This window comes from Lepus europaeus, chromosome 10, assembly GCF_033115175.1.
Source record: "Lepus europaeus isolate LE1 chromosome 10, mLepTim1.pri, whole genome shotgun sequence".
Classification (NCBI taxonomy): Eukaryota; Metazoa; Chordata; class Mammalia; order Lagomorpha; family Leporidae; genus Lepus; species Lepus europaeus.
Window position 1 is genome coordinate 99735144 of NC_084836.1, and position 13777 is coordinate 99748920.

Sequence of the window (13777 nt, forward strand, 5' to 3'; positions counted from 1 at the left end):
GGGCCTGTCGAGGCTGAGGCCTGCAACGCCTCCTGTGCAGTGCTTAAGCTTTCGGAAAATAGAAGCCAGGAAGGAAGGCATCTCGGAGGCAGCTTCCACTGTGGATTCTATGAGCAAATCTCCCTCAGCAAGAGGTCACAGAAAGAGAGGAGAAAAATAGAGCAAGAAAAACACAAATTAATGCATCAAATTACCCTGGTACGTAAATACTATGTGTACTGGGAATTCTTTTTTTTTTTTTTTTTTTTTAAGTAGCTGGGACAAACAATAGAACAAGTAGTCAGAGAAGATGTTGTTTAAGATTAGATCCATGAGATGCCGGTACCTTAACAAAAAAGCAGGAAGAGAGATCAGCCAGGGCACCTAGGCAAAGGGCGTGGAGCAGAAAAGAGCCTGATGCAAAATAGAAGAGCTATCACGAATGAGCTGGGCGGTTAGGCAGGGTAGCGCCATGATGAGGAACATGGAATTATCTTGAGGGCAAAGGGGAGTTGCTTAAGGGTTTGAAGCCAAGAGTGTACGGAGGGGACTCCAATAGACAAATTAGGAAGCGGTTGAAATAGCCCAGGAGAGTTGATGCGGCTTGGATTGGCCAGCCGCTTAGGACAGGGACAGCATCAGACTTGTCTGACGTCAAAGTCGAAGGCTGGATCCAAGCCTCAGGGGCAGGCCTGCTGCTTCTGCCTAAGCCAGACATCCTCGGGCCCGCCTCGGCCCTAGCCCCACGGCCCGGTGCGCTCACTGGCCTCGGCTGGCCTCTGCTGGCAGGAGAGGGCACTACAGCAGAGGGAGCGGCCCATCCCAAAGGAAACAGAACCGACCCGCTGGGGAAGGAAGCTTCGCCCCGGCCGTCCTCCGCACCTCGGCCAATCTCATCTTCCACCCAGCGGGTCGCTCCGGAGCCCGGGGCTCGGTCCTCGCACCTCCTGCTCCCTCACTCCCACTTCCGTCTCCACTAGCCCCACCCTGGCCTCCGTTTCTCCTTTCACGGATTTATCCCCCTGGATTCTTGTCCCGGCCCCAATCCGTTTGCAGCCAGAGTGCCCGTGGGAGCCCGTTCTCCTCGGCCGACGGCTCCTCGCACCGTCCCGGGTTGACCTAAGGCGCGGCGTCCCGGGGGCGCATGGCGGGCCCGGCGGCCGCCCCCGTGCCCCCGTGGGGTCTCAGCCCCGCGCCCCCGCACTGGCTCCTGGCCCGCCGTCACCCTCCCGCTCGTTCCTGTCTGCCCCTTCCCACGAACTCCTGTGCACTTGCAACGCAAGGCCGCGTGGCCGCCAGGGCGCCGACGGTCCAGGCGTCGCCTCACCCACGCCCGGGCGGCCGCTCTCTCACCCGGACTCACGGCCCGGCCAGCATCCCGCCACCGTTCCCGCCCGATGCGAGCCCCACGCACGCCACCCCCGGGGCGCCCCGCAGCTCCTGGGCCCAGGCCGCGCAGGAGCCTGGCAGTTGCGGGTCCCTGAGGCGAAGCGTGAGGTGCCCCCTCGGCTGCCGGGGCCGCCGTCCAGTGCGGACACAGCGCGCAAATCAAGACAGCGGGGAGGCTGGGCGGGGTCGCGGGCAGCTCCGTCCCAGCCTGTCCCGGCCAGGCCTAGGTTAGTCACCCCTTCCGGGCTGGGTGGGGGGTTAGCAGCCGCTCCCAGCCAGGCTTGCGCCCGTGGAAGGGGCTCTGGCCACCCTCTGCAAATGCGGCCTCCGTTCCCAAGCCAACAAACAACCAAGGGGACCCAGGATCGACGCCTTTGTCTTAAAGCCTTCAAGGATCTTCTGTTGTCCTTTGTGAACGTCAGCGGCAGAAGGAGGTAATCAGACTCACTGAGGGTTCGAGTCCCGCTTCCGGCTAACGCACAGCGTGGGAGGCAGCAGGTGATGGCTCAGGTACTTGGGTCCCTGCCACCCACATGCACGACCCAGACTGGGTTCCCGGCTTCTGGCTTCAGCCTGGCGCAGCCCCAATGTTGCCAGTTTGGAGAATGACTACTGGACAGAAACACACACTCTCCCCAACCCCACCTCTTAAATAAATACGTACTTAAGATTATATTCATCCTTTACAGTAAACTGTCATCTGCATTTTCCACAAAGCCTCTGGGTTTTTTTGTTTGTTTTTTGTTTGTTTGTTTGTTTTGTTTTGTTTTGTTTTTAAGATTTATTTATTTAAAAGGTAGGGTTACAGAGAGAGAGAGAGAGAGATCTTCCATCTGCTAGTTCTCTCCCCAAATGGACGCAACGGCCAGAAATGCGCTGATCTGAAGCCAGGAGCAGGAGCTTCTTCCAGGTCTCCCACATGGGTGCAGGGGCCCAAGGACCTGGGCCATTTTCCACTGCTTTCCCAGGCCATAGCAGAGAGCTGAATAGGAAGTGGAGCAGCCGGGACTCGAACCGGTGCCCATATGGGATGCCAGCACTGTAGACAGTGACCTTACCCACTGCGCCACAGTGCTGGCCCCAAGGCCTCTGTTTTATGTTCTCTCTGTTTTGTCTTGAAGATTTATTTATTTATTTTAAAGTCAGAGTTAAAGAGAGGAAAAGATGGAGAGAGATCTTCTATCCACTGATTCACATCCAAGATGGCTGCAATGGCCAGGCATGAGCCATGCTGAAGCCAGGAACCAGGAGCTTCAACCAGGTTTCCCACGAGGGTGGCAGGGACCCAAACACCTGGGCCATCTGCTGCTGCTTTTCCTAGGCTATTAGCAGGGAGCTGGATCAAATCAGAAGTGGAGCAGCCAGGACTTGAGCTGGCACCCATATGGGATGTGGCGTTGTGGACAGTGGTGCCACCTGCTGAGCCACAGTGCTGGCCCTGATATTTTTTTGTTTGTTTGTTTTAATCCCCAGCTCCCACTCTTGTTCCTTCCCTCCATAGGGAAGTGCTTGACACATATTCTCTAAAATGTAAATTTCCTTCTTAGACTGGCCATGCAGCCATGTGTATACTCTCAGATTCTATAAAACATGCTGAATATTTTCCTTTTCCTAATGCTCAGCTCTATGCTTTAAAAAAAAAAAAAGATTTGTTTATTGTAAAGAGTGACACAGATAGAGTCAGAGATAGATATTCCACATACTAGTTCACTCCCCAAACGGCCACAGCAGCCAGAACAGGGCCAGACTGAAGCCAGGAGCCAGGAACTCCATCCAGGTCTCCCACGTGGGAGGCAATGGCCCAAGCACTTGAGCCATCATCCGCTGCTTCCCAGGCACATTAGCAGGGAGCTGGATTGGAAGCAGAGCAGCACGGATTCTGATCAGGCATTTCCATATGGGATACGGGCATCCTAAGCAATGGCTTAGCCTGCTGTGCCACAAAGCCTGTCCCCAGTTCTACGATTTAAAGACCTATACGTGTTGCTAAGAGCTAAGGAGATCGTGAGGATGCTGCTGGAGCCCTGCTGAGATCCCCTTCACCAAATTATGGTGGCCTCCCCTGGCTGTTGTACTGGCTGAAAACCACTCACAGGGACCCTTCTCCTCTGCAGGGTGTCATTGGTCAGTGAGGAGATGACCCCCCAGCCGGCCCCCAGACCATGGCCGATGACTGACAGATACAGGGCTCCCACCAAAAGTCAAATAAGAACCCCCACCACTGTCTCTGCTTCTAGAGAACATGACCTAGTGACTCACTACCCACCCCGACTCGTGGGCCTGCTTCCCGGCAAGGTTTAAGGACTGCACCAGAGGGGGCTGCCCTGCACAGCGGTTCATTTGCAGCCAATAAGGAGACCACGCGGAATCATTTCTGAAGCTGTGACTTCACAAGCAAGGGAAACAGGTATCTTTCCTTTTCAGGGAAAGTGAATACGGAAGAGGGGCAGCTTTTGTTATCACAAGTAGGGGTGGGTCAAGTTCAGAAACACGTCCAACAGAGGCTGTATGTTACAGTAATGGGGCGATGCTAGTATGAAAGTGAAGCAGAGGCGGCCTTTGGGTCCTTTCTGCCCCATCTCCACAGGCGCTGCTCCTGTAGTGGCGTCCAGACCCTGCCAGGGTGGCCGGGGACTACATCTCTCCCCGGAAGCGGACTGAAAACCGGAAAGACGGCCTGAGAGAGCGTCAGGTGCTTGTAGCAGCTCAGCCATTCTGGTGACAGGAGCATGAAAACGTGCTACTGCAAGGGGTTCTATCAATAATTAGGCCATGACACAGGCCCAAACCAGGACGCAGCATCCCCCAACTGAGCACGCACTGTTGGATACGGCTTCGTCTTACTGTCTCGTATCCCAGAGGGAGCATGCAGCACACGCTATCTGTCCGGTCCCCCAGGGACTCACAACTCTCACTTCCCACTGCTGTGCATGTGCGCGCGCACACACACACACACACACAACATTGCAGGGAAAGCCTATATGTATCCCCTGAAAGACTTGGAAGAAATTCTAGAGAATTTCTGTAGAATCGTGGATGGAGCTAAAAACAATTTGTTAGGGACAGCTCCATGCATACAGTTTTGGCCTCCAAACACGTTTTCTCTCGTGGGGATTCCAGCCCTGATGCTAGGAGTTACAGGGGCAGAGAAATTGTTTCTCCCTGTTTCTTCTATCGGTAAAATCCCTGTGGTACTTGGTGGAGCTCTTTCCTGCTAGAAATGGAGGCAGTCAGCGTTGTGGGGTGAAGGAAAAAGTTAGGTGGATGGAACAATATACCCATCCACTCATATTCATTGAGTACAAACATATTTAAGGGTCCTGTGGCTGCAGCAAATAACAAGAGCAGTCATAGAGTTTTACTGCTCTTCTACTTTCTCTCACATGGGTCAAGAACACAGGCCCAGGGCCAGGATATGGCACAGCAAGTTAAAGCCACTGCTTGGCATGCCTGTATCCCAAATGGAAGTGCCTGGTTCAAGTCCTGGGTCCTGCACTTCCAGTCCAGCTCCCTGCTAATGTGCCTGGGAAAGCAGAGGAAGATGGCCCAACTGTTTGGGCCCCTGCACCCACATGAGAGACCCAAAAGAAGTTTCTGGCTCCTGGCTTTGGCCTTGCCCAGCCCTGGGCATTGTAGCCATTTGGGGAATGAACCAGCAGATGGAAGCTCTGTGTGTGTGTGTGTCTGTCTGTCTGTCTCTCTCTCTCTGTAACTCTTTCAAATAAACAAATATATCTTTTTGTAAAAAAATGGTTTGATCCAGGATCCAATCAAAGCTGAAACATTGCATTTGGTTTTCATTTCTCTTCAGTCTCCTTTTAATGTAGGATTTGTCTAGAACTGTTGTTTTTGTTTGCGTGTTGTTGCTTTGTTTGGCTTTGGTTTGAGTTTTGTCTTTCATGGCACTACTATTTTTTAAAGTTCACGGTATAGAAAATGCCAGCATCTGGACCTTCCTGATGTCCCCCCAAGCAGATGTGTGTGACACATGTTGGGCGTGTTGGGCACAGCACAGGTGATGTGTCCCCCTCCACTGCTTGCCTTTTGCCTTTTTGACTCATTGCTGGTGATGCGAGTTTGATCACTCGGTTAAGGGAGCATCCTCCAGGGCCCTTCGCTGTAAGGAGGTTCTTTCCTTTGTCATTAGTGAGTGGTCAGCGGGTAACACCTTAAGGCTGTGTGACGATCCTGCTCAACCACCTTCCCCCTAATGGGCTGGCACCCACTGATGCTGCAAGCTTGCTACTCTAGGAACTGTTTAGACATTTAATACTGCATGCAAGTGTGTGTGTGTGAGTGTGTGTGTGGACACACGAGTATATGAGAGAAAACTGGAAAGTCTGAAATCCATTCACAGTGACTGAACACAGTAAATGCAAAGGGAGGGGGCTGCCTCTTTCCCTGCAACAAATATTTGGCAATTCCATTCGCCCAGCCTCTAAGCAGGCTGGGTTCAGGTCTCCTGCGGAGAAGTGACCCACACTGGAGACCTCCTCAGAGGAGGCTTCGGGGCACCCATCCTCAGCCTCCTGGGAGCATCAGGACAGGTCGGCTCCAAGGCAGGAACCAACCTTCCAGACAGAGACTTGATGGGAGTTTTCTGAACTTGGCTTAGCCCCTCAGTTCTCTCCTCTCGGGAGTGTAAGAGGAGATGGCTGGATCTCCTCAGGCCAAACTCCCGCAAGTGCTCAGCCCACCTGGAAGCTGCCTTGTCTCCAATTTCCTTTCCTGTGCTCTCAGACAAGGAGACTCGGAGGCGCGGGGCCTGGTTGCCAGGCAGATGCTGTGGCCTGAATTATTGATGGCTGAATTCATCACATCCCTTTGGGCTGTGTCCAGTTTATAGAAAAGCAGAGCCTCAAACAACCCCTCTTGGCCCAGAAGCTACTCTCTCTGGTCCAGATTCTTGTGGTTCATTTTTCTCTTCTGCAAAATAGGACCAAGCGCTGCTACTGGTGTTCCTGGGTTGGAAAAAGCACAAAGTTACTCGTGCATCCTTTGACTGCCCCTCTGTACTCACAGCTACTCCTCGGCTTCCCAAACCCTGGCCAGTCACTAATTTGCTCTCCATCCATTCCTTCAAGGTGGGCTTGAATCCTTTCCATTTTAATCTGGCCCACCTCTTAAAGGAACGAATAACCCCCCCCAAACAAGTGCATCTTGTCTTTCAGACTGTCAAACACATCTCCCAAGCTGGCAGCTCCCCAGGCTGTCATTCACACCTGCTCTTCACCCCCGCCTGACTGCACACCTGCCTCGCTGGTCACGGTTTACATGCATGAGTTTGTCTTCTACCTTTCTTCCCCCTGCCATACGCACATCTTTTTGGAGAGCAGAAACTGGGTTTTCTTCCCGTATGTTTCCCTCACAAGGATGAATCCAATATTTCCCTGTACAGAATAGTCACGGACTAAATAGTGCATTTTCCTGCTTTCTGAAAAGCTATCTAAATATGCTATAGGAAAACAGTCACGCACAACACGATTTTTTTAAATAGACAAGAAAGTTGAAAAAAGCAGAAAGGTACAGGTAGAGGTAAGACGAATCAGGGCGAGGTTGGCAGATTACAGAAAATAGCTCACTGCTAAGGGGGAGATGCAGCGTTGCCACTGACTTCCCAGTGCGAAGAGGGAAATGAAAAATGTACAGTATCTAGCATTTGCTGCGTCTTCCAAGTTTCCCACTCCTGTCTTTTGACAGACCCTGCCTAACAGAAGAAGAGACTGGGGCCTGGGGAGTGAAATGACTTGGCCCAGGCTGCACCGCTGGAAAAGGACAAACAGAGGCCCAAGGCTCACATCACTCATTCTTGCGTTTTCTTGTATACCACGGGCTAAGCACCTCTGTACGCCAGGTCCTGTCCTCCCTACTATTTCAAATACATGTGGCCTAACTCAGTGGAGGAGATTCAAGTTCAAGTTGCCAAATCAAGCTACCCAGGCCGAATCTGTGGCTCCCACAGGAGAATTCCTTTCTGTACCACCTGCATGAGTGTCTCATGCATTTCCCAGTTCCACTGATAATACAAAGGGGAATGGGTAGAGGCAGGGAACCCTGAAGGACAGGCTCGAGGGGAAAAGCTGCTGGCAGGCAGAAGGGGGAGTTTCAGTGATGGCCCAGCTGCAGAGGGCAGGAATAGTGAGAAGTGTGATAAAGGCAGGTGTGGGTGCAGGAAATAACCCTCTGACTTGGAATCAAGAGAACTGAGTCCTGACTCTGCTGCTGGCAGGCTGTGTAAGCCCTCGGGTGTTAGTTTCCTCATCTACAAAATGAGGCTAAGGGGTGGCCTACCTATGCCAAAGACTTATCCTGAAAATCAAATGAGATGTGCATTCACTCAGTGCTCACTGAGCACATACCATGTGCCAGACACTGTGCCAGGGACTTAAAATTCAGCAGTGAAATAGCACAGATCTGGCTTCTGCCTTCATGGAACATATACTCCAACAGAGAAGACATGTATTACATGAATAATAACCCAGAAATGTAGGATATATCAGCTTCTTGCATAACACCCTTGACCATCTTCGTGTTACTGTGAGATGACTCATGCCAGCCAACCTGACCCCATTTTTGCACCATCAGCTCTCTTTTTATTCCCCTCTGAACACCCCTATCATCTCTGGTTCCTCCAGCTCACTGGGCCCTTTGTCCATACCCCTACCTGGAACTGTTTTCCATTGGCTGGCTCCTCTCTTACCCTTTAGTTGTCAGGCTTCCTTTGGGCACCCACCCAAGGTAGTTTCCTTCCCAGCATAGTTTCCTCTTTTTAATTCACTGCCTAGACCCACATTTGTCTCATTTATAGTACTTAGATTCCTAGAGCCTAGCCTAGCACCTCTTATGTCCTAGGTATCCAATAACAATTCACTGAATGGATATATATGTTTACAAATGCATGGAGATGCAGTAGATGAATTGTAGACAAGAAAATATTCAGGGGCCAGCACTGTGGCATATTGGGTAAAGCCACCACCTGCAGTGTCAGCATCCCCTATGAGTGCCAGTTCAAGTCCCAGCTGCTCCACTTCTGACCCAGCTCTGCTATGACCTGGGAAAGCAGTGGAAGATGGCCCAAGTCCTTGGGCCCCTGCACCCATGTGGAGGACCTGGAGGAAGCTCCTGGCTCCTGGCTTCAGATAGGCCCAGCTTTGGCTGTTGCAGCCATTTGGAGAGTGAACCAGCAGATGGAAGACTCTCTCTCTTTCCTACACCTCCCCCCCGCCCAATCTCTCTTTAACTCTGCCTTTCAAATAAAAAATAAATCTTTGAAAATAAATACAGAAAAGAAAATATTCATGGTGATTGCCTTCAAGAAGGTAGGCCAAGAACCTGTTGCTTATTTTTTGTTGTTGTTGGATTTTTACCCCGTGCATAAAACTTTCAAAAAATAAATATTAAAAATAAGCATTACACATAGAGGGAGTTTCTTCCAATTGTGATAAGACCCACAAAATTTATAAACTGTCCACGTGATAAGCTATTATTGACAGATTCATAGTCAACTCTCAGAATGTTTGGAAACCCCAAGCTCCCCTGCCGTCTTCCGCTTCACTTTTCCTCTACTTATCTGTATTAACTTGCCATGTGGCACACAGCTATACACTAACGTCTCACAGGTTTATATTTTATTTTGTTCATCTGATTATCTTCCAACCCCCTCCCACTCACCTCACAAAAATGCAAACTCCGTGAGGACGGGGACGAATTTCTGTCTGTGTTGTGTCCCTGGAGCTTAGGGCCATGTCTGACATATAGGGACACTCAATGAAAAGAGCGACTGAACAACAACACTGAATGAAGGCACGCGTGAAAAAAGCAAATTCTCATCAGGAGGATGAGGCGTTGTGGGGAGTGGACAGCCTGCGACGGCAGAGGCGACTGGGGCCGAGGAATGGAGTCCTCAGGGCACCCTCGGACACACGCAGTGACCAGGGCTCCTTTCCCGACCAGTGCCAAGTTGCTTAGCAACCCGCCGCCCTGCCCTCCGCCACCGCTAGAGGGCGAGCGGGCGGGGACACGTGAGCGCGCGCGTGTGCGTGCGTGCGTGGGCGCGCGCGTGCGCGGCGCGCGGCGGCGAGGAAGGCACGTCACTTCCTGTTTCTTTAGGAGAACGTGGCTTTCCCCGCAGCGCCCGTGTCTCCCTCTGCGTCGGTGCTGCAGCGGCTGGAGCTGGAGTCGGATCCCCAGCGCAGCCTCGCCATGGACTCGGCCCTCAGCGACCCGCATAACGGCAGCGCCGAGACTGGCAGCCCAGCCAACGGCACGACGCGGCCGCCTTCCACGCCCGAGGGCATCGCGCTGGCCTACGGCAGCCTCCTGCTCATGGCGCTGCTGCCCATCTTCTTCGGCGCCCTGCGCTCGGTGCGCTGCGCCCGCGGCAAGGTAGGGTCGGCGGCGAAACCGGGCGCTCTCCGCTCCTGTCCCAGACACGCCCGCCCCGGACCGGTCCTTTGCCAGGCGGGACGGACAGCAGTGGTCACCACCGTTCCCTCCACCCGCGCCCGCATCCTGACACCTTCCTCAAACAGGAGCTGGTTTCCACCCCGACGCTGACACAGGCCTCCCGGTGCGTCCCGCCGCGGTTAGGGGCGCTGGGGGCCGACCCTCGCACTGGCGGGGCCCAGGCGAGCCGGCCCCACCCTCCCTCTGGGACATCCCACCTGGGACAGGCACCCCATCCCAGACTCCGGGTCCGCCCCCATCTGATCGCAGGGCTCTTGTGGGGCCTCCATCAGGAGTCCTGCCTCCCTCCACGCCACGGCCAGTTCTAGCATCCAGGTCCAATCCCGTCTCGCTGGAATCGTGCTCACCTAAACCCCCGTCCCAGGCTCGCCACAGCAGTGACCCCCCAGGAAGACAGCCTCAGCCCAAACCCCGCCTTTTTTTTTTTTTCCTTTGTGTTCTGAAATTGATTCCAGTTAGCTGGGTCCTCAGAAACTGGCAGCTGGATGCCTGTACTCTTGAACCCGGCATAAACCCCTTACTTTGTTGGTTTCTGCTTCCTGACCGCTGATCAGCTTTGAACCTATCCCAGCCAGAGGCCAGATCCCGTTCCTGACCCCTTCCCACTCCAGCCCCTGCCTCTGCCTCAGAGGAGCCTCTCTCCCCTTCCCCTACTACCATCCCCCCTCCAGCCTAGGCTTGCCCACTGAACTGAGCCCCCACTGGCCTCTCTTGCAAGACTGGGCCAGCCCCCATCCATGGCCTGCCTTGGTCTCTGTCACATTGGATACTTGACAGGAGTCCAACACCTTCCACCGTCTGTGGCCCATCGCCCCCCCCCCCCCAGTCACTTCTCATCTCCTGGCACTCCCCACCACCACCTGCCCTCCTGTGGCTTCTCAGACCTCAAGTTGGACCTAAGAGGAAGCTGGCTTACCCAACAGGGCAGGCCCACAGAGCAGCTGTCACTTTTGAAACTGCTCAAGTTGAGGTTCTCGTAGCAATACCAAGCTTGAGCTGCAGCTGGGGCCCACTCCTTCCTTCCCCAGGAGCAGAGAGCGCCACTGCCGCCTGGCTGTCCGTGGTCAGGCAGGGCTTAGGCTGAGAAGCTGTGACCCCCTTCAGGCGACCTTAAGTCTCTGCCGTGCCTGTGAGGCACACTTGCCATGCAGAAAGGCCTTCTGAATAGACCAGGACAGAGGAGGCGAAGGGGAGGCAGCATGACCTAAGTTTGGGCAGCTCCCCCGAGAGGCTGCCCCCGTCTGAGTTCTCCTTGGCACGTGCTGCACAGGGATCACCCATCTCTTCAGAGCACACCTTCCGGGCAGCGCTAGTTCCGGACTGTCGCTCTTTGCTAGAGTGGAGAACCCTGCGAGGGCTGACGAGGTCAGAGCCCTGGCTGGGGGCAGAATGACCTGGTCTGTGCTTGCAACGCGAGTGGTGCTGCAGGATTTAGGGAGAGGGGTTGAGCTTGTGTGCAGCAGGGACACAGAGAGCGGGGTAAGCAGGAAGGCGCCAGGCAGTTCAGGAAGCGGTGGAGGTCTGGTGTGGATGGAGCAGGAGGCGTGGACAGAAGAGAGCGTTAGTACTGAAGTGCCTCCCAGAGCATGTCCTGCCGAGCGGCGGCCTGGGAAACTAGGAGATCACAGCCAGCACCTGGCCTTTAGCAGCCGGTGCTCAGGGCACCTGAGTGTGGCAGGCAGCCCGTTTCATTGTCCTCATTGTGCAGGAAAAGAAACTGAAGGCCAAGGACTGACTGCGAAGGCGGCAGGACCGGGTGTGCCTGGTGCTGCTGCACGGCGTGCTCAGCGTCGGCGCCTCTGAAGACCCCTAAGAGCAGCACTTTGGCCTAGGAGAAGGGCAGGCCAGAGATGTCCTTCCCTACCGTGAGCTCGTTCCAAGCTCGCTCATTTGGCAAGGAGACAGAAAAGTCGGTGTGGGGACCCAGGGATCTGGGCTGCCCGCTGAGTTAGACCCCGAAGCCAGCCGAGAAGAGGGCGTGTGAGGGTAGGACTCTCCCAGGGGTAGGAGTGTCCGCGACAGCAGAGCTCAGGTGGGAGCTTGGGGGTGAGGAGGTGAGCGTGCGGGAACGGGGCAGGAGGAAGCAGGCGCCTGGTGCCCAGCCCCTCAGACACCTCCCCCTGGAAGGGAGTGAGTGTGGCCACACAGGGTTGGTGCCGTGACCCTTGACCTGAGCACAGAGGAGCCCCTGCACCAAAAGACTACGAGGGCCTGCTCTGTGCCTTGCCAAAGAGAAACAAAGGTGTGCCCAGCCGCCAGCTACGTGGAGTCTGATGCAGCTCCTGGAGGCAGCAGCAGTGGAGTGTGTATGAATGGGTGAGGTCTGAGCAGGCACCGCAGAGAGGGAGGGCAGGAGAGGGCTGTGGATGTCATGACAGGAAGATGCTGGGGAGCCCGTGGAATCCTGGGGGCTGGGCAACCGCTTGTAGTTACAGCAACTCCGCACCCCCGTAGGAATTCAGCACAGAAGCAGAAAGGCAGCACCCCTCGGTCCTATCCCTTGGAAAACCCAGTTAGCTGTTCAGTGTGTGACATCCCAGGATGTTTTTTGTGGACGGACAGACGTGTTGTATGTGCCGTGTATATGTAGATGGGTGCATTTGTTTTGTCAAGATGAAACAGTGCGGTACTTACTGCTCTGTATCTTGATTTTGTTGTCCTTTTACAATGTGTCCTGGTCCTTTTCCTGTGTTAATACTTGTAGCTCTGCCACATCTTTTCTTTAAAAAAAAAAAAAAAAAAAGATTTATTTATTTATTCGAAAGTCAGAATTATACAGAGAGAGGAGAGGCAGAGAGAGAAGAGAGAGGTCTTCCATCCGATGGTTCACTCCCCATTTGACCACAACGGCTGGAGCTGTGCCGATCTGAAGCCAGGAGCTTCTTCCGGGTCTCCCATGTGGGTGCAGGGGCCCAAGGACTTGGGCCATCTTCTACTGCTTTCCCAGGCCATAGCAGAGAGTTGGATGGGAAGTGGAGCAGATGGGACTCGAACCAGTGCCCTTATAGGATGCCGGCGCTTCAGGTCAGAGTATTAACCCACTGTGCCACAAGGCCAGCCCCTGCCACATCTTTTCATGGCAGGAGAGTGGGAGATAAGGGAATACATGTCCATGGTTCAGGATTCAGAAGATGCTCAGGAGCGCAGTCTCCCTCCCACCGCAGCTGCCCTCCGCACAGGCAGCCCCTGTCACCTGCCTTAGGTCGTCATCCAGAGGTTTTGTCCTTTACACATAAACAAGTATGGGCTTTAGCTCCGTTTTTGTTCTGTAGACTCTGTGTTTTGCACCATGGCCCTTTTCACCATATATCCCTGTGTTGGAGGTCAGACCAGGCCAGTCTGCATAGTACTTCTTCAGCAAAGGAGGTGGGGGCCTGCCTGCACCCCCCAGTTTAAAGTGCAGGTTCTCAAAGTGTGGTCCCCGCAGGGTGGCATCAGCATCCGCATCCCTGGGGAGCATACTAGAAACACAGATTGGGAACCAGAAACTGGAGGGGGGGCCCAGCTGTACATGTTTTTTTTGTTGTTGTTTTTTGTTTGTTTGTTTGTTTTGACAGGCAGAGTGGACAGTGAGAGAGAGAGAGACAGAGAGAAAGGTCTTTGTTTGCCGTTGGTTCACCCTCCAATGGCCGCTGCGGCCGGCGCATCTCGCTGATCCGAAGGCAGGAGCCAGGTGCTTCTCCTGGTCTCCCATGGGGTGCAGGGCCCAAGGACTTGGGCCATCCTCCACTGCACTCCCGGGCCATAGCAGAGAGCTGGTCTGGAAGAGGAGCAACCGGGACAGAATCTGGCGCCCCAACCAGGACTAGAACCCGGTGTGCCGGCGCCGCAAGGCGGAGGATTAACCTGTTGAGCCATGGCGCCGGCAGCCAGCTGTACATGTTTTAACAAGCCCTCCTGACCCACGCCCGAGTGTGAAAACAGCAGATTTAGAGGCCTCCAC

At 54.2% G+C, this 13777-nt stretch overlaps 1 protein-coding gene across 2 annotated transcripts in view; it reads left to right on the forward strand.

Annotated features, from left to right (window-relative positions):
* Window positions 1-9463: 9463 nt before the first annotated feature.
* The window catches only part of HM13 (histocompatibility minor 13), a 42241-nt gene continuing 37927 nt past the window's right edge, over window positions 9464-13777 (forward strand). The window contains exon 1 of one of the 2 annotated variants that reach the window (XM_062203989.1): window positions 9464-9753. In XM_062203989.1, coding sequence (XP_062059973.1) covers window positions 9571-9753 — 183 coding nt within the window. In that variant the 5' untranslated portion in view covers window positions 9464-9570. The remainder of the gene's footprint in view (window positions 9754-13777) is intronic. The other variant, XM_062203988.1, reaches the window with a different exon arrangement.